We start from the raw sequence: 22,379 nt of genomic DNA on the forward strand, positions 1-22,379 counted from the left end.
AAGTTATTTATTTGCTCACATCTTTCAGAAAAGAAGTTTGGCTACCTTTAAGTCTTCCCCCAGCAAGCAAGAACTGTTTATCACTTACACTTTTTATAATTTTGCTTGTATTTCAGTGTTTTGTTCCAATTTGGCTTGCCCCAGTTCAGCTCTGGATTTATGAATATGAGGAAGAAACCCATTTCCATCAACTTTCACGTTACTGCAACTTGAGGAGAAACAAGCCCGACTTAGCGTTGCTCCTCAAGGAGCCTACAAGGCAAAGGAACCTTCCAGCAGATTTTTCTCTACATGGAATTCTGGTTTATACATCACTATAAATAGTCAACAATATGGATTTACCAGTGTCCTTCAAAGGGCAACTTGCAAGCCTCGTTTCACAGTTTGTTTCTTTAACAAGGCAGTGTCGGTCTTGCAGAGTATCCCTCAATATCCTAAATGAGTGGTATAACAGCATATAATACATAACTATCACTCTACTAAACTTGTCTCAAGAGAACTTCAAAAGCAGAGAGACAGCAACACTTCATCTGAAATGGAACAGGGTATTAGATAACGTAGGGCAAGGGAAAAATAAATTTTCCTGGTTTAAAAGTCTCATCCATACATGCCATCAGCAGCTTTAAACATATTTTATAATCACATACCTGCTTCAAGATGCTAATAGACTACATATCAAACTCTCACTAACCACCTCTTAATCATGTCCTAGTATGTCAATGGGATAATAAAATAATTTCCAATCAAGCAGTTACTTCAATTTGTCCTAGCTATGCAAAGGCTTCTAAGAAAATATTTTGGCTATACCTAAAAAAGTGTAAATATTTAAAGTCTGTTGTAACCAATAAAATTTATTATCTTTTTTTTGTTTGCTTTTATTTCTCACAAAACACACAGCTGCTTAATTATATGTCCATTATACACCTCCATAGCATTCTGTCCAGTTATTTTTTGGCAATGCAAAAGGCAGTAAGATGTCATAAGTGAAAAGAACTGATGTAGGAAGAGTTATCATACATACTTTATCTAGATCATATATGTAGATAAATCCCCTCATCCCTTTTCTATTCATTTGCTCCTTCCTGTACACCTGGGTCACATTCCCTTCATTAACAGGAAAAAACCCAGCTATATGTTCCCATTATCCAATAAACAGAAATGGAAGTGCCAAATTCTTCAGTCTGATGACCTCATCAGATGTCAGCTGACAAACTGGATATACTCACTTCCACTCACAGATATTTCTTGCTTTCTACTTGTGTTTTTTAGTGTAACAAAAAATCCCTTTCCCATAGCTAATCTTCACTATTGTTTCCTAAGCCTGCTCTATGTAGCTTTAATTGATGCTACTATGACAATTTCTCAAAAGCAGTGGACGGAATCATAAGTCCTCCATTTTCCTGTTTTCTTTATAAATACCCAGATTTTTGCAGGATGCCATAGAAACCTGGCAAATCACAGCAATATAATTTCCCTTTTTAAAACTTATCCATAATGATAAAAGAAATCATACACTTAGTCAAGTGCCTGAAAATGTATTTTAGTCTGAAGGGAGGAGGAAAAGGAACTGACTTGTAAGTCCAGATGCTAGAATCCCATAACAAAAAATAAGTTTCCCAGCACTAGCCTGCAATGCAGTTCCTTAAGTACTAAAATAAATATAACTTAAATGATTACTTCTAATATATTGCAGTAATACCAGATACTTGAATGCAATTTTATTGAGAAGTCAGAATGTACTGAAAGAAACAGAAGAATAGGTGAAATTTGAATGAAAAAAGGGGTAATCTGTTCAAAGCTATGAAAACTCCTCTATTTTGACTAGACATAGGAGTACATACTTCTCTTTGTAGGACAAAAGGTGCTTCTGCTTAAACAGTGCAGCATCAATGATTATGACAGCAGTTTAATTTAGTTTTATTCTTCATCAGTTCTTTTATTTTGATATAAACTAACTTGACTGAGCAAAACCACATCCTTCTTGCACATCAGGACGAAAGCCTAGGTTTTCAAGCTACATAAATGTCCCTACTGCAAACCCTTGCCTAAAATGAAGTTCCACTTTTAAATAACACGTAATCTGAGCTGGCAATTCTTAGCTACTCTCTGCTGCATGTTCCTGTGTTTCCTTCTGGTCAACACTTACTCTTCAGAATACTATCACACTGCACCTCCAAAACAACTCTGTATCACACTGATTGTTAAGCCTTCACACAGAACATTTGAAGGGAGTCTGAGGGAGAATTATCTAACGTAATGCATCCTTAAAACACAAAATCTCTTACAAGCATACATAGCTAAGAAAACTCTTCAGATCAAAAATCTGTATGTCTCCTGATGCAAACTGGTCATGGTATGTACCATGCCTGTAAATCAAATTAGCAAATTTAACAAACAACAGTTGGCAGGAAATGTACACTACTTCTGCCCCTGGGCTCCTGTCCTGTAAAATAAAACAATGATTTATTAAATACATTTAATCTACATGAGAGCAGTCGTACTAGCCCTCCACAGGTTCAATCCACATTTTTTAAGAGATTTTTTGCTCTTTGGGTATAGAATAAGTACTGTCCATAGAAGATGAACACAAAACTATACAGTTACTAAGCCTTGGTATTTTATTAAGGAACAGAAAATACACCCACTAAAAACTATTATTTAAAAACCAGAGCAAAGAACATCTACAGTGCAGGTTACACTTGCTTGTTCTGTCTCCACTATTCTATTAAAATAGTCACTATTGCCTTGATTCACCAAGTTACTTAAGCATATGTCTAATTTTAAGAACATGAATAATTCCCTGAAGTCAAATGACTACTCACTCAATTAAAGTTAGACATATGTTTAAGTACCTTGATGAATTGAAGCCTGTAATTGCCTGCAGTTGTTTCTGCCAATTTTGCTGCAAGTAAAAAAACAGTTTTGCCAGTGAAAATGCGATACCATAATGCTTTTATCACTGCAGAAATTAATTCTATTTAATCTTTTTTTTTCTTTCAAGTTTATTTTTCCACCCATAGTTCTAGGCAAAGGGTTCATCAAAGTAGGTACAATAAGGAAAATTACATTTTAAATGTAAAATAAATGTGAGGGTTTGGTTTCTCTTCCATTTGTTTATAGAAAATCTTTGCTGAGGTATGAAGTGTAAAACTTGGAAAAGACATAGGAGACTTACTACTTCAAGTAGCTGATACTGAATTTATTGGGCAGAGTCATAAATTGAAAGAGCATGATGATGGATGGAATGAATACAAAAAGAAGCTTCATTTCAGAAGAGTTTTCCAAGATAGGAAGCTCTGCAGTGCTTGCAAGAATTAAGGTCCTGGGCTTACTGCAGCACCCTGTGAAGTCTACAGGAAGATTTACATCAAATTTTGAGAGGTGGATTGAACTGTTAGTTCTCACAAACTATCAGCTTCCCCTTGTTTGGAAGACACCACATACTTGGCAATACCTCCTAAAAGTTGTTATTTTTTAATGGTTCCTAAAAAATAGGATAAGAAATAAAAGGGAAGGGGAAGGAATATATGAAAGAAATATCTCTACCTATAAACAGAATTAAATCCTTGTAAAGTATGTTCCTTAGATCTATTAAGACCTTTATAAACATAGTATTAAAAACACAGCAACTCTAAACAATTTATAACATCACAATTCACAGCCTTCCTGCCTGATCTAAGGCTAAGGCAGAAAACAGCTGCTGTTCTATGGCTATGGCTTAAATAATTTGCACAAGAAAGATACAATTATCAGTCACCAAAAGGTGAGAACCAAACATGGTTTGTTATCCCATCTAAAAAGTCAGTATTCAAGAATTTGACAAGAACAGATTTTGCTGGTAGAGCAATACTGTTGGTGATAAAGAACTGCACAGATAAGTTGTCAAAAAAGCCCACAAAAAATAAATAAAAAAGCATAACCTCAGAAGAGTTTGAGGGATTCTGGTCCCTTATTTTCTGGAAAATATCCTTAAATAACACCTATGCGAGACTCACACCCGTAAACCACAAACACGCATAGCAATGCTATCCTACAAATTTCTTTCCTCGGCTGAAGTCTTTGATTAAAAGAATTGTAAAGGCTTTTCAACTCCTCATAATAAATTATTTGGACATATGCTTTTTCCTTTTCTCCCTGAGAGTTCTAACATTTCCTTATATAAAGACAAACTGAGTATAGCCCAAATTTGCCCACAAGGCTTAAAAACATGTAAAATATACCCAGAAGGTAACTAGTTCTACTTTTGGAATTATATCCAAGGGTTCTGGATAAAATTCATGTTTATGTATAAACCATGCATCCTGCTCCCACTGAGATTATCCACCAAAATAACTATCGGCTTCAAAAATAATAGAAATAGCTACAAAAATCACAGTATGGAGCACTGAAGAAATTGTTTGAAAGGGAAAAAAAAAGGTTAACCTGACCTTATATATGAAAGGGAATGACTACTACTTCCTTCAAATTGGTGTCCCAAGAATTCACGATCAGAATTCAAGCCCCACTCCTGAATCACATGGGAGAAATAGGAATGTGCAATGGGAGTTTTCAGGAATATGTACTTATAAAATGAGTACAATAGGAAAAAAAAGGGGGTGGGGGGGACTGTTCTGTAGTAGCTTAACCTGCTTACCCCTCCAAGATTACCTAGCAGAGGTAAATATGTTATTAATCTAACACAAGTATGACTTCACCAAGCGTACATTTCAAACTGTATTATGTGCTCCTGAGAATATCCTTCCACTGCAAGTCCTCCTACGTGTAGCTATGTAACACACAAAGTATTTCTCACTGCAACATACAGTCACTTAATAATTACCATTTTGGGTTAACAATCTTAAAATACCTTTTAGAATGATTACTGAATAAATCTGTTCCACTGGATTAAAAATGTACAAAGAAATACCTATCATTTCATTGTTACTATATTAACTCACAGTTTTCCCTTGAGAAAACAAAAGAGGAAACTAACCTGATTTTCCACTTTAAACTATGTTCTCTGAGAAACTTTAGTGTTAAAATTTCTGCTAACACAATCATTGCTTCCAATTTTCCCCTGAAGCTACGACCGTTCATGACCACAGTTTGTTAGAGTGATATACTGAACTTTAAACTTTTAAGAAAATGCCACAAACAAATCCAAATAAAGTAAGCATGCACCTGCTCCCCTATTTAATTCTTCTCTGCATTTGGTGAGGTTGTCGAGTCCTCTTGTTAAATAATAGTCTGAATCACATCCTGGTTTAAAAAAAATAATCCACAAATAGTTCCTCAAAAATCTCTGGGTTTTTATTTCAAAAGTTTTATAACTAAACAGGGTTCAACTCCCGCAATAACTCTACAGATTGTTTCCACCCACACAAAAAAATCCCAGCCTACTTACTGTACAATTTATACTCAAAATGTGTAACGCTATTTTCCAACTGAAAACAAAATCAACAGTGTGAAGAAGTGTAGAGTTCATACTAACTCTAGAGAAAACAAAGTCCAATATATCTTGTTCAAACGGTAAGTGAAATCAGAAAAGCTCACAAGCAACAGGAGGGGAAGTTCAACCTTTAACTGAACTATTACAAATGGCAAAAGTAAATTTAGGGCCTTGAGGGGGTGAGAGAAGAGAAGGATGTGAGGGTTGAAATCCTGCAGCATTTTTACAATAGGTTTTTACAATTCATCCATTTCCAGATGATGAAGACCAACTCTGCAGACAAGGCAAGAGTACCTGAAGAGGAATACACAGATACTCTCACTACAAATTTGTCATCTTTTCATCTTTTCTTGCTCCCATTAATGAAATTCAGAGAAACAGTAAGAACACATAAAGGAAAGAATCAAGCATTTTAAAACCCCTCATACTAGCCTGTCCATGACCAGACAGACCATCGTCCTATTTGGAATATGTTTTCCTTTATTCTAAAATATTTTCATTAACACCTTGAGTTCCAGAATCTACACGATTTCTGCACATCCCCATATCCACACAAACAGAGCCCCAAGCAAATAATTACTTTTCCTGTTTACGTAAAATAATTATGCAGGATTTCCTGAGAACATGATTTTCAAATTAGGGACAAACCAAACTGAAGAGTCTCTGTTTCCTTTACCACAGGAAATGTAGTGGATTTGGTTTTGAACTCAATTTATATATCAATTAAAAAGCTGGAAGTTCTTATCTGTGACTGAGTTGTGGCAACTTTTGAAAGTTGGGGTAAACAATGCTCTAACAAGAATTTAGCTGTTGAAAATATCTTTTAGAAATGTTAAATTTAATAGCTCTCTAGTGCATGTCTGGGATTTCTTTGTAATCTTCTTGAGCAATGTGTAATATTTTGGCAAAATCCCAAACCCGCTCAGCTAGTAGTAGTAGAGAAAAGGAAAGGCTATAAAGTGAATTTGTTGTCTCTTTTTTTATTATTAGTTTTAGAAACTTTAAACATAAAAGAAATCTTGCTTTACATTAACTTCACCGTGTTGCTGCATTCCAGAAATTTAGTGCAGATTTGCATGTGCTCCATATGTATCTTTCCGTATCTGCCCTACCTGGCCTAAGCAATTACTGTGCATGTGCTGACCAGCTGTGAAGAAAGAGGGAGGGGGAAGGGGAAAGGGGAAACAACCGAGCTTTGGACTTGGAAAGCAGAGAGCTGAATTTCCTGGCTTACCCTGTGGCCCACTTAATGTCTTCAGTCAGGTGACCAAAAAAGGCAAGTAAATTACACAGGAGCAGGCACTGGATGTCAAATAATAGATTATAGCCACACAATATTCCAATTTCCTCTTCTGATCACTGTAGCCTCAATGTGCACGAGCTATGTCCTAGCTAGGCATATTTTTATGGTTGCTTCTCCACACGCTTCATTTCCAAGAGAACTGAGTATGATGCTGCAGTCCATATATTCCTTCTCATTTTAGGAACCTGGTATTCTTAATTTTATTAATGAATTAATCTGAGAGGGCAATATTGGCCTCAGAATGTTTCCCGTACTACTTACATGTGATGTAATGTGATACAGCTCAATGCAGTATGATGACGGTAGAATCACAGTTACCTATAGTTGCATGAACAATGATAAAGAATTTGATTTCTTATAAAGTGTATTTTCTACACACTGAAAAAAGGCTTTTACAATCAATCCACTAGTTTTTAATGCTTAAATGCATTTGCAGCAAGATATGTTCTGTAAGTGAATATCAAATATTGACCTCATGGATGTTACAGAACTAAAGAAAAAAATGTATAGTTTGCCTCTGAGTTTATTCTTAGTTTTCAGGAAAAACAGAGAACTAGAATCATGAAAAGAAGTTCTTAACTTCTAGCACTCAAATTATCACTTCCAGTATCCCTTTTCCTTTAATATATTTTTCCAGTTTTATTTTCTATTGGTGGTTGATGTTCATAAAGTATGCACACAGAGTTACATTGAAAAAAATTGTTCCAATACAAATTGCTGTTGAGAAGGAAAGCCTAGTCCCAATGGCGTGCAGATTTTCTTGCCTCTTATTCTTTTTCCGGTTACCTGTCTGAAGGGCATAGCTCTTACCTGGTATTTTAAAAGTCCTATCACATGCATTGGCAGTGTTAGAATTTCAGATTTGATGCTTCCCAGCTATAGCAGATTTTTAGCTCATCAGCTCAAAAAAGCAGCTGTCTGCAATATGGGTTCATCTATTCCCCTAGTCTTTTCTACTTCAAATATTCCTTAAAAAAAAAAAAGTGCTAATCCATCCACAGTAAAAAGCAGCACTATATTAATTCACATGTGGCAAACACAGCATCTTCCCTGCCTGAGCTGAAACTGCCATCATACCATTACTCAATCACCAACTGTTGCCAGTTCCACTGCAGCCACTTTCATAATGGTTCCGGAGACATTCAGTCTGCGGTATTTCTAATTCTCATTACAACTCTTTTACATATATGTTTTAAGACATTCTTGGAGTGCGGCATCAGAACAACAACTACAATGGATTTGAATAGCATTTTAAATATAGCGGATATGAGGTTTGTCTCTAACAGCCTTTTGGACATGTTAAAAGCCTGCTTATCCACTAGAAAGCATGACTGCAGAGCTCGGAAGCAGGGTTATCAGAAATGTTTTTGGGGTAGGGATGTCAAGGGAAGCATCTCTTGCTGGAATTACAGCAGATGGTACAGTGAATGATTATGTTATGCCAAGCCACATACTCAAAATCACTCAGATCTCCCCAAAATCATAAGGTTTGCTTAAAAGCCACGAGATGCTCTAAAATAAAAAACTATCAGTATTTTTCTCTTTCAGGATTTTTGGAGCTTCAGGGAGAAGCCACCTTCCTTTCCAAGTCCTGATGAGTTGATACATTACTGATGAGTCTGGTGAGTCTGATATACATTACCAAAAAAATACTGTTTACATCCAGACAGTACAGTATCACTAAATCAAGAACAGGGTCTTGATTCCCTCAAGGAGCTGAAATCAAAGATGCAAAAAACAAATAACTGAGAAGGTTTTTATTAAAATGGAGGGCAGAAAAACACAAAGCCTAGCATGCTGCCAAGTTAACTTGGGTGATTATGTGAAGGAGTCAGCTGTCTTCCTTCTTTTTCCACCAAAGCAATTTTTGGAACTCATAATATAGGAAAAAAAGGGGGGGGGGGATCAGAAGACTGGTAAATGGACACAGAAGACATCAATTTTTTATGAGTCTCATGATTATTATTATGCCACTCATGATTTTCAGGACCTGGTATACTAATTTAATGCTAGGCGAGGAGATAATCAGTACATTTGTCAACATTTAAATATCGGAACCTCATTTCCAAGAAGTTTTATTTCATAGTAAACATGCTGTCTATCCAGTGTCTCCTTGCTTAAATTCATCATTAGTATTTTACATAAACCCTGGAACTGGCACATTCCTCAAGAGGGTATTGTTTTAACTTCTCTTTCCAGGTGAAATTCATAAACTCGAGCACAGAAGTTAATCAACAGGTCTTATATGTCCTTGAAGTCATACTTAACTTCTACTTTTAAAGAATTAAATTGGATTTGAGTGATTAAGTCTTCTGAAGATGCTCAGCACAGTAATCAATGCCATCTGAAACTAACTCATGACCCTCTTGATTCCTATGAACATTTACAATCTCCAAGAGCAGCCCATCTGCCTAGTGTTCACAGTGAGCACTGTGTTACTATTTTAATTGCTTATTATTTGCATTAAAATAATACGTACTGACTCTATTATGCACTACACAAACATATACTCCATGAATTCACTAGCAAAGGCACAGTAGCACACCAACATGGCAATATGCAGGTGAAACTTGGGCTAGATTACGAAAAAGCTGTGTTGAGAGTGTATTTCTGAAAACACGGTGTTTTCAAGTGTCATGACCTGCTAAGATTTCTTTTAGAATCCTTGCAGAAGAGTCTGAGGAAGCTGCACACTAGCAGCTTGGGGACAGAAGTGAGATACTAGAGCTTAGAAATGTGCAGACACAGTGACTGGATTAAAAAAAATAAAAATAAAATCAAGCAAATGATATGTCAGAACTTACCTCCCAGAAGGACACACATACATCCCCCCAAAACAACCAGAGAATGGGTAGCAGACAATATTGTCTTGCAAAGTACAAATACGTGGACTTAGATGTCTGTCTTTGCTCACCAGACTACAGTGAAGGTCACTACCAACTTAAATAAGGCCATATGAGAAACGAGGTTACCAACTGATTGGATATCACCCAAAGGAATTATGAACTATTTGTCAACATGAAAGAATACTATCAACTGTTCATGGATCATTTCAGTATTCTCATTAATAACCCAGATACTGAGAGAAGAAAGGATGTACATCAAACTTGAAGATGCCACAAAACTAGAAGGAACTGCAAGTACTAGACAGACTGGATAGAACTGAAAATGTTTGCAACTAACTGGGAGATGAAGGCTGAAAGCACAAGGATGAAATTCAACACGGAAACTCAACTGGGAGGTTCTAGAATTAGGCATGAGTAGTTCACTCACATGCATAATTCATATACAAGAGAAAAGGATCAAGAATTTACATGTTTCACAAACTGAACATGAATTAAACAAAGGCTCCTTTGCAACAGCAGGGTAACATTAAAGTGGCATTTCAGAACATCAGCAGAACCCACAAGATTCATGAAATAATCTTTCTGTTGTACTTCAAGATGATAAAACTGCAGCTGGAGTAATGTACTGCATTTGGTTCTGGACGCCACAAAAACGACATGTTCTAAAAAGAAAGCACAGAGAATAGCAGTAAGTTCTGGAAAGCATGATCTCAGGGGAAAGGCTAAGCAAACTAGGAACATTTAGCCTAGAGAAGACTGAGACATACCAGTCCATAAGGTCATAAAAGACTACTGAAAAGAAGAAGGAATCTGGCTTCTCTGTTAGAAAGCTTTTCTCAATGTCTGATCTGACTCTTCCTAGCTGTGAGTTAAACACTTCTTGTCTGGTGTGCCATGGAGATAATGAACAGTGAAGCCCTAAAATGAACTGCCAGGGGGGTTGTGGAGTCCCAGAACAAGTCAGGCAAATATCTGTGGAGAGCAATAGTGTTAAAGATGATTTTACATGGAGAAGGGATAGCCCCATCCAAGACTTTTTCTGTGATTGTTCCCTGCTTGCAGCATTGAAACTAGCTCACATACTTTTACATTACACTGTTCAATGCCGTGCAGTCACACCCTGAAAGACAGGAATAATCTCTTTTGAACAGCTTATGAACAGCTTACTATTTAAATAGAGACCAGACAGCAGAAAAGTAGAAGGAAGAGGTCAGCTCTTTTACAGATGGAGGAGGAGCACACAAAAGTGGCCTACTCAAACCACAACAGCAGGAGTCAAATCTCAAAGCATAGATAGAAATATGATAGGAAACACAGCAGTAGAAATTCTGGAAGTAACCACCACTCTGTTACTTGCTGCAACCTGGAACTGGTGATTTCAAGAAACCGCTCTACCTTATATTAAAAATGGATTGGGAGCACTCACCCAAAAAGCAGCATCACATTAAATGAGGTTGCAACAAGCACCCAAACCAGAAATAATATAGCTATTTTGCAAGCAAATGTAGAGCTACATTTCTGAGTTTCAATCCAATCTCTTGACCACAAATCATTTATATTATAACTTTTTAAATCTGACAAAGGCTTATACGATGAATGTTTGAAGAAGCTCACACAAGATGCACAGGAAACCACTATAAAAACCACCAATATTCTCAGTTGCTTTCAGCACCTGGTACTTGAGAAAAGAAACTATTTAACTGTTTTCTCCTCATCGTTATTACTCAAAACTGTTAAATGGCAGGAAATAAAATTACTTAAGAACCTCTGAGGAGTTTGAAAAGGTAACAGTGAAAAGATAGCATAATTATGCATGAGAGCTAAGAGGTATCACTAATAACATTCTCTTAAATGAGCTACCTGATCAGATTCTTAATACATGGAACTCTGTTCCTGCCCAAGGCCCTCCTCCTTGTTCATGGATTAAATACATCAGTAAACACTGTATGTATTAAACAAATCTCAGATTCTTTCATGATTCTGACAGCCACATGATGGTCATTTTTACTTCTCATTTATCCTCCAACTTTGACAAATCGGTGAATGTAAACTGGGTATGTAAAAATGGGTAACATCACAAAAATCAAGTGAAATCCTAGAATTACTTCAAAACATTCACTCTTATATTTAAAACCCTCAAATAAAATAAAATACTGTAAGCTTGTACACAAAAGAGGAAGAAATTATTCGTGGTTTTGTGGAAACACTAAAATAAGACTCGGGGTCCATTGTTCTAAGCCTCAAGCTAAATTAAAATGCAGTCTCTGCCCCAATGAGCTAAGTTAATAACTTGTGTGTACTACAAAAGGCTTTGTTGCATTGTCACAACTATTATTCATGGTCAAAACTCTCTAGCCACTATCATAACCACATATGCCAAGAATAAATTTGACAAGATGAAAAAATTGTCTCTGTTTAGAAGACACATTATCATACAGACTAACATTGGTAATTATAAGATCTTATATTCCTTCTCTTTATGTTAGCTTTTAACTATGTTACATAGATTCAGCTAATGCTTCTCTACTTGAAGTCACATCAACTTCCTATTTGTTTATTATGGCCATTCCACATGACAATGGATTGTTTCAATGCAGAATCACAACTAATATTAACTGAGTGCGTATCAGTTGGACAGCAAATTAAAGGTTAACCTTGTGTCTGTTTTTTATTTTTATCTAGCAAAGAATAGCCTTTCTACTAAGATAATTTAACTTCTACTCTTTACCTTGGTAGCTTTCTGAAATATAAAATATAGAAAATATAAAATACAAAATACGAAACAGAATTTGGGTCTTACATATCCTTACAAGACAACTTTTTGGAATCTCAGACTTCATCTACCTAGAAACACCCAGGAAAAGAAAGATGAGCAATGATGTAAAACTAATGTGCAAAAGTTTGAAAAGCTTATTAAACCCACACATAGACATGCTCATTCAAAATTCGAGTGCCCTAAACTTGCTGTAGCTGACATAAACAAAGATCACAGTCAAACAATTGCTTTGGCTGCTGCTACCTCACATTCAGAGGTCACTCCAGCATTGAGTGACCTCACCTCTGCAGGTTTCACTGGATTGGGAGTCATCAGTGAAATTACTCTGTAAAACTATCCATGGTGAAACAAAGCAAAAATCATGGAACACAAAGGAACCCCAAGAACCTTTTAATGGTAAATCAAACTGAAGTTGTAGCTGGTAACTAATCAGCAAAGTTTAGGTGTGGAGCTATGTGTTGTTCTCCTACCCTGGCAGCTGAATACCTGAGAAGACAGAGATACAGCAATGGGATGCTGTTAAAAAAAGAAAGCAAACTATTCTCAGGTGTCTTAACAGCATGTGAAAGCTCTTCATGTTACTCAGAAACATGAAGAACTCACCTAAGGCACTCACCAGATCTGGACACACCACTTGAAGAGGGAAACAAAGTGGAAATCACGTCAGAGAGAAAAACAAAAAATACAAGAGGTTTAAAAAAATATAACCTTGGGGAAAACATGAATGAGCTGACCTCATACAAACCAGGAAAGAGAACACTGTAGATGAGCTCTACGTATATTTTATGTATGTAAAAACTTGCTATAGACAATATGGTGATCAACTGGCATAATGCATCACTAACTATATAGCCAAAACCCTTTTCCTAAATCCAGACTCTATCTTCCCTATTGAAAATGGAATTATTTCTTTTCCTCCTCTCAGCGGGCATGGAGAACTAAGCAAGACTGTAGCAAGTATTTCAAAACTTCTGGTGAAGAGAGATTGGGACAAATATCTGTCAAAAGTATCCTAGATAAGTGAACAAAGGTGAGGGTGTAGACTAGATAAAACTGGTTGAGATCCCCTTGGGGATACAGATATAAGATCAATTTCTCTAGTTTAATTTGTATTATAAGAGTAAATTCCAGTCAACAAATATTGTGTGTTTTAGATGATGTTCAGGAAGTATGGTTTTGTCAAAACAGAGAACTACTTTTAAAAAATTTATCTCTCACCTTCACCCTTATCACTCTCAATACAATTGAATTCAAGTCTTGTAGCAAAAGTCCTGCTTATCTTTAAAAGTAAGCAAATCAAAAAAATCAAAACTATTTTGGTAATAAGAGGGGTTTAATAATAAACAAAGCCGTAGATTACAATTTCTCAGTCTTTTTACCATCTAGTTTTATTAGTGAGAGTATTGGTAAAAATACCTGTTTTAGCATCATGCAACATTATATCTCAATGTAGCAAAGGGCATGAGAAACAACATCAAAAAGCACTGCAATTTAAAGCTCATTTTCATAAGTAGATTTAGCATTTAAAAGTTCAATGCTTTAGTAAGGCAATGGGACTGAGACTTCTTAAGTGCATATGTCACTTTTGAAAATAGAACAGAAGCTCTCTCAAAAATGCTACCCTTCCAATTAAATTCCCAGAAGCTGCCTGTGTACTGGAGGACCACAGTTGTTATTCCAGTGGAGCTAAGCTTATTGTAGCAGTAATGCAATATTTTTAGAGGAAACTATACAGCCCATGCCAAATCTATTAGTATACATCAGTGCTTGGAAATTAACTTAATGACCAAATTTGCATGACATGTCAGCTCACTGTGAAAAGAAAGAGTCATCCTGCAAAGCAGTCACCAGGTTCTACAATAAATCTTTACGAAGTAGTGCTCAATACCAAACACATCTAGAGATGCCAAACAAGCTTCATAAACTCCACTAACAGATTGACCCACTCTGTGAACATCCTCACAGGATATCGTAAGCTCTCCCATCAAAAAAATGAGAATAGATGTGATTTACATAGCAACTCCATTCATTAGACTAGCTCTGGATAGTCATGTTTCAGAGTCTCATGGTGACAAAGTTCAGACCTCAAACAGATGCATTAAATGTGAGCAGAAATGCAATTCTCATGATGAGAGAAGGAAGAATGTTGCAATGAGATGTGGGAAACAAGCATTTTTCTAGAGAAGTAAATGCTATGTGAAAGTAAGTGGTTTACATTCTTGAGGACAATATGCAAAAGACTGAAACAGCTTCGAACACCGTTATGTTTCTGACGGCAGATGGTTCCCTTTTGGCAGAACAGTGGTAAAGGTTCTTAATCAGGTCTACAAGTACAGTGAACCTTCACATTGCTGAAAGAGAAGCATCACTCCATTAAAAGCAAGTTCATAAGCAAGTGTTAATCCCCATGCAATGTAGCATTTATCATTTTTCATGCAAGTGCTCATTCCAAGAGGATTATCACTTCCCCATCCTGCCCTCTGGCTGACAACACAGGGCAGAGAAACTCTTTATTCCATATGGAAGGGGAGAGGAAGGTTGGAGGGAGCTGTGATCTCCAGCTTCCAGTTTCACTGTAGCTACTCCAAGTTGAAAGTGGGAAAGAGCACAGGCCAATGTTGCAGCAGTTGCTCTTCAATGAGAGTATAGATACGCCTTCCCAGAAGCTGTCTAGCAATTAGTAACACACGTCATACTACAAAGATAGGGGGAGGGAGGTGGGGGGTGCAAGCACCCTTTGCTAGTATCTGTACAGATCTTACCAACCCGCCCGACTGAACGGTCAGATGCACCTTTGATTTGTCCACACACAGAGTATTTCATTTAAGCTTGATTAAAGTGATTCTATTTGAAATGTCTCAGATATTAATAAAGTGACACAAATCAAGTACTGTAAGCACAGTTCTACAGTAAGATCTGTGAGTATATAAATCCACTTGTGTAAGTTTATGAAATTTGAGCTGTCTTTCCTAATTAGATATGCATTTTTCTAAAGAACTGCCCTTTGAGGTGTAAAGAGCTTAGAAAAGAATATATTTTAGGTGAAATTATATTAGTCGAAAGATACTTTTGCTTGCTTTTGGGACATAACGTCCTTACCTCTATACTCATGTCCCTCCTTGCAGAACAGTTACAGACTACATACAACTCACCTGGGTGCTCTTATGTAACGGATCTACTCATGCAACAATGTAATTGTAGGCAAAAAAAAGGAAAGACAGAAGTTCTAGACTAAATGGTATGTCAAACCCATCACAGACACAATCAGAATATTATTTTGTAACATGCCACAAATATATAAAGTCAAAAGCACTGCATATACAAAAGCAGCTAATAATGCTGGTAATTTGTATCTACCATCCTACATAGCTCCTTACAAATAAATGCTGCAACAAAAACTAGATTACACGAATGACATCTAGTGGACATACCCTTCCATAACAATCAACGTTTTCCAACCAAAACCGTCACAAGCTTCATATTGTAAAAGCAAGTACTTGAACATCACTTAAACAATGGTAAGAATTTTCCTGTTCTTTTTATTTATTCATTTTTCAGTCTTCATAAAGTTAATATCATCATGTGGACATGCCATTAATCTCTCCTGTAGTGAACATTATTCACCATAAATCACCAGATTCTCAAATTCTTAAGAAAATACAGCTTTAAAAGATTGTGAACACTGCCAAAGTCCTTACTCATTTCAGTCATTTAAAGTAATTCCTTTGCGTTTCATTACCCATTACTGACCAGAAAGAGCTGATTTGTCGTGCTTGTACATACCTTGTACAAGGGATTGTGGTGTTTTATTAGGGTTTCTAGCTACAATGGCAATACAAATAGCTATTTATATATGCAGGATGATTATGTCAGGAGTCACTGAGTGATACTGCTGCAACACAGATTTCTGAGTTCTCTTTCAGACTGTTTAAACGTGCTTCAGCTTTTGAGTGGCTGCACTGTATAGTTATACAACAACTATGAAACATATTTTCAGAAAAGGAAAAGCAAAGTTTTTTCTTCTGCCCTGGATCTGATAAGCAGATTAGAGGAAAGCAGTGATCCAGTTGCAGTCAATATCTCCTCTACAAGCCCACAGATCCTACCTTTATCACTTTCCAACCAGCTACAATTTGAAGAGCAATCTACTCATCAGGGCTCTGTTACGCTGCCCTAAGAATTACAATTTGACATGGATATACAAATCTGTAATGTTCGGTAACCCTGCAATATGTTTGGAGGCTAACCATGCTGCTGTAAATAATACAGACTAGATCCCTCACCCCAGCAACAGACGAACATGGAGGAACGAATGAACAGCATACATAAAAGACAAATATGTCCCCTAAATGACACTGAACATCAGTACACCTGTGTTCTGATCCTAGTTTCATTAGAGTTCTTCTCATGTGACCACGGACGAGTGACAGACTAACAATCTTAATGTACACGCAGTTTAAATGAGCGTAAATACATATATAAGTTCAAACACATATGTAAGTACACATACAAGAATGTTTTATGATGGACACAAAATAGTCTGTGACATTTCCCAAGAGATCAAAAGTGAGACAGTCTCAATTATCAGCTATCATTCCTTAACAATAATTGTGATTATCCATATCTGTTTTGCAAATTCAAAGTATAAGACACACAAAAAAATATCTTGCAGGTATTGCTTAAAGTAGAAAGGTGCAGGATGATTTCCTTCAGGAAAAAAAAAGTATCAGGTTTTAAATTAAAAGTGCATTTCATTTCCATCTGAAAAGTTCCTGTGTACAGGTAAGAAGCTGTCTATTTTATGTGAATACAAGATCAGCTTCTTTAAAGCGCTGTCACTGTGACAGGATAGGATATATATGAATGAAGTTATAACCACATCTCACATTATACACTGAGCACGTATCTAAAACTGCCTAAGGCACACCTACTGATTTGGTTTCCAGACAGCTGCTCTGCCCAGGAGAGAGGCTTGACAACTCACTGAAGGACGATCACCAGAAAGGTATCAATACAATGTTGTCAGGTTTGAATAACTAGAATTCATTCCTCATTAACAGGCAGCTTTCTACACAGATTCCCACAGGTGATTACTATACCTTTTCATTGACTAAAATGGCAAGGAAACAGAATCCCTACTCCAGCACTTCTTACCAAGCAGAGCGCCAACTGTGGTCCCTTATAATCACAGTAACAACAAAATGTTTGTGCAGTCAGCAGTTAATCTAGTCATACCACAGTAAGACACTTCTGAAGAATCTAGTAAGGAAATCTAAAAACAGAAACTTGTCAAGAAAGACAGAAAGAAAGACAGACAGACAGAAAGACAAAAAAAGTCCTGCAAATGATATCCTTGTTTTCTTGTTTTACAGAATCCAGGATGACACAGGCCTTTCTTTATATTCTCAACAAAATTATTCAATTGAAGCTCAATGAAATAAAAACTACAATAGCATTCAGTATACACTACTGAATGTGTTGAACAGAGCACTAGAACACTTACTGTAACAATTGTAAGCAAAAAAAAGTACTATTTATGTACATATTTAAGATGCTTTTGAAATATTTTTTATTAAATTTTGGTCAGTACTCTAGTGTGACTCTGATCAGACTCCTATCACACAGAAAGATGACGTAAATTATTTAGATTTTGCCTTTTTAATACCTATAAAAGGATCTCTCGTGTTTACCCAATCTTCCATGATTTAACATAGTCTGACACTTTTTAGCAGGATTGCAGGCTCTATATCACTTCAAAGTTATAATTTACTACCTGTGTGAAAATGCAAAATACAGCAAATGAAAACAAAATAAAGTTGAGGACATAAGAAAAAAAACAACAGTTCGCTATGACATACTTGTTCTGAAATATCTAGAAATTCAATTTTCTGAAATGTGATTTTTATTATTTGAACAAATTATAGTTCACTTGCACAAAATACCTTGAAAAAAAAAAACCCCACATTTATTTGTAAAAATTAGCACTGTGATAGTCACATAGTAGTTTAGTAAGCAAAAGACAGTATATTCAATAACTAGGATGAGGGATGAAAGTCAGGTTTCAGAGTACTGTTCTAAACTATATTACAAATGAGCCATGGAAGCAACTACAAAAGTAGTACAATAGCAACAGGCAGAGTTAATTCAAGTTTCTGAAGAGCTTTGCAGTCTAAGTATAGCTTATGTTAGTAAAGCAAAAAAGGAACTCTAGAAAGCATAATATACTTATGGTTACAATCAGAATTATAACCATGCTAGCTCGTGGAATGTTAACAGATGAACCATAAACACACACACACACACACACACACAACTCCACCCATAGCAAATCCACCCTAATTACTTGTTTATGAACAAGAAAATTCAGATTTAAATTGTTTATAATATTGAGGTAATATTTCTAATACCTACTACAGAAACAGTGTACAGAAACACAGGAACCGTAGTTTAGATAGGAATTTTTTTTTTTTAAGTTATTTACGTATTGACTAATCTAGATTAAACCAGAAGATAGCTAAAACAATTCCTGAAATTTTGTATACTAGAGAGCTATCTATGAAAAAAGAAACAAAGGATACTCAATGTATGCTTTTCATTTTGACTGTGGAAAAACAAAGGTAAAAGGACATAAAAGAATGCAAGTTTCAGTTATTCAACCAAATGCAGTATGGTGAAGATAAAATGTTTTGTTTAGTTAGGTTTTTGGTTCTGCTTATATAAACTTCAGACACTTCAGATCTGTTTTATACTTTCAACATACCAAAGTTCAAAAAGGGTTGCACCAAAAGCTCACAACACAGAAACACAGCAGAATGTAACTACTTGTGTAGTGGATGCCTGGTTACACTGGGTCATGCAGAGCTGGTTCTAGAAAACTTGGCCATACTGCTACACCGTGCCAACTAGAGAGTAGCACAGCCATAGCTGTGTTGCACTACACCTGAGACAAGAACACTGCAGGACCAAACCCATTCTTGCAGAAAGAGCCACAACATCTCCCCATCGGTCTGAGATAATTTGCAATCTGTTCTAGCTAATTCATAACAAGACAGCTGATTATGCAGTGGTATGTACTGGAAAAAGTCTCCTAAACCACGTAGATGTAGCTCTTACAAAAACAACTGATTCTGGTTTTAGACCTGAGGAGGCCTGGCTGTGACACTAGCCAGTGATAGTGTTCTGTGTAATCTTTTTGGAAGATTTTTGCTTCAGAGTTTCTCTAGACGCAACCAGCAAATCTTATAATGTTATGATCGCCACCATCTTCACCACTGGGAAGACGACAATAGATCGAGTTTCCCTCACTTTCTCTAAAAAGAAAGGAGATGGTAAAGAAAGTGAGTGGTGTTTAGGTGCAATTCCCCCAGACAAATGCTGGGAACTGTCCCTTTCAGGATTTAAAGGACTCCAGCCAGAAATTAAGAAATCCAGGCTCTGCCTAGCTAGTTGCAAACATGAATATTTGATGAGAAGTGCCAAAAATTACGAAACAAAGAATGGATTTTTTAAATTAAATATATGGCCAAGTCTCCATAAGTTAGCACAACTTCCATCAAGAACACAAAATGATCAGCTAGAAAAGAACAGAATTTTCTTTGTTTACTGGAAGATTTTCCCATACTAGCCAGAAGTAAGATAAAACTTGCAGTAATTTTTTTTTTCCTGTGCTTGTTTATATGATGAAGGTCACACTATTTTAAGGAATTTCAACCCTTCATTAGATGTAGCAGACTATGAATTCCACTGGGGAGATGTGAGGTCTGGTTACTTCCTTTTGCCAACCTGTTGTCTCACTGAGCCACAGTGATTTATAGTAAAATCAATAGAAAATGACAAATATGTAGAACTCCCAGATCTTCATGGTCATTTAGACTGTTCTTGTAGACTCACAAGATAAAAATACCAAAATTCAGAGGCAAAAGATTTCAGTTTATAACTGGTATGGAAGTCAGGTAACCCTTAAAAAAAGGTTTCTCTGTCAGGTGAAAACCAATTAAGTCATCATGCTAGCTTTAAAGTCATCCAATTTCAGCAAACACCTTTGATCTATTTCAGTGTTCTGTTACTAATCTACCGCTGACGAAGAAATATGCAAAATGCAGAAATGACAATGAACAACAGAACCTTGTCCTACCTAGACACAGACACATTACAGACTACAGCAGGTCATGGGAAAAGTAAGTCAGTTCTCAGACTCATAATACATAAGATCATGAACTCCAAGAGCAAAAAACCTAATGCCTTCTGCTTACCTGATACGGAACAATACTCCCATGAGCAGTCCCCCAGCGTTTTGCTTCAATTTTGCAATTAAGGTAATTAGCTGCTACATGAGTGAGACATGCAACCTGGAAATGGAGAAAAAGTAAAGTATTCAGGAAAGCTGAAGCTTCATAGACAACTTCTGAGATTTCTATCTATTTATATGTGCTTCAGATACATAAGTTAAAATATCTATGTCACATAAGTATCCCTTATATATTACATACTATGTACACTTTTTTTAATATGAAAAAATTCAGGCTACATCTATATCATGGAAGTGCTTGTATAAGTACAACTCAATAGACTAAAAAAATAATACATGCCCTATAACACTAGTAATGCTAGACAAATCTAGCATGGTCAACTGCAGCAAAGAAAAAAATCAGTGTCTTGTCCAAAGTCTAGTGGGAAGGATGACGGATTTGTGGGATAGAGCTCACCATTTCCTGAACCTCAATCCCATGCTTAAATCACAAAGGCGTTTTCTCAGTTACAAGATTATCTTTCTGTTTTCTCCTATGCTTCTCATTTTACATGTCCAAGCTATGGAAAATACTTCTGAATTCTTCAGCTCCCCACATGCTCTGTAATATTAATTAAGTGGTAGGCTTTGATAAATCATCTGCCATTAGAAGATAAGGAGAGATTTATCAAGTTATTAGTCAGACAGACAAAACTGGAAAAAGATTAATTTTGTAAAAAATATGGCATGCTAATTTAGTAACCATCATTTGAGGGGATAAATATATACTTTGTAAGCACAAATATATGTTAGGAAAAGGAAGTGAACATTTATGATGCAGTAATGCATGAAAATCAGTGGTTCTGTTATAATTAGTGGCAGATTCTTTATTCTTATTTCTTCAAGAGAATACAGTGCGTGACTATATCTGAAGCCAAGCAATGCAATAAAACATTACAGTTAGCACACAAAGTTATCACTCATTCACCAGACACAATATATTTGTTTTACACTGTTAACTAGTTGTGCCAGTAAGTGCAACTGCTTGCCTAAACAATAGGCCATGTAACCATTTTTTTCCAAAAGTATTATTTTCTTCATATTTCTCCCCTAGATGGAAGAAATTTGCTATGATGATCCAAGTGTTTACACTATTCTGTGCCTACTAATCAGTCTAATCTACATCAAAACATGCAGTATCTAATTCAGAGTCCACCATTCACATTCCAATGTGAATTATATCAGAATTTCTAGAAAAAGAATGCCATTTCATTTTCTTCTCCTTTCTCCATATATGCTGAAAAGGCAACGTGAATGTGTCACACTCACATTTAAAGCAAATATTTAACTGTAACTCGTGGATACAGTCATTTAGTCCAGCAGAAAACCTAGGAAAATATACAGCAAATAAGAATTTAACTGCTGCCAAAACCTATATCCATATATACTAACTACAAATACAATGCCTTATTCCTGAGTACTGTTGGAAAACACTTTGTAGCTGGATTTCAGCTGCAGCTTATTATAGCCCAGTGTCACTTCATTCACCTAAAATGTTGAACAATGTCTAGTCTGTCCTTCAGTCCCCAGGAAAATCTCAGCAATTAAGGAAATGGATCTGGGAGTACACAGAAAGGACTTTTTCTTCTGGTTTGCAACTTTCCTCAGCAACATAGAATGAAACACACCGTTATTAGAGAGAGAGTTTAATGAGTCACAAAAGTGTCTTATTTATTAATAACACATACCCTAGACCCATCATTTCTGTCATTTTTCAATTTGGGGTCACACTCCGTAGT

At 36.1% G+C, this 22,379-nt stretch overlaps 1 protein-coding gene across 1 annotated transcript in view; it reads right to left on the reverse strand.

Moving 5' to 3' along the window:
- Positions 1–22,379, reverse strand: part of SUGCT (succinyl-CoA:glutarate-CoA transferase) — a 336,652-nt gene that overhangs the window by 249,793 nt on the left and 64,480 nt on the right. The window contains exon 9 of the mRNA XM_050891832.1: positions 20,606–20,701. Coding sequence (XP_050747789.1) covers positions 20,606–20,701 — 96 coding nt within the window. The remainder of the gene's footprint in view (positions 1–20,605; positions 20,702–22,379) is intronic.

This window comes from Gymnogyps californianus, chromosome 2, assembly GCF_018139145.2.
Source record: "Gymnogyps californianus isolate 813 chromosome 2, ASM1813914v2, whole genome shotgun sequence".
NCBI lineage: Eukaryota > Metazoa > Chordata > Aves > Accipitriformes > Cathartidae > Gymnogyps > Gymnogyps californianus.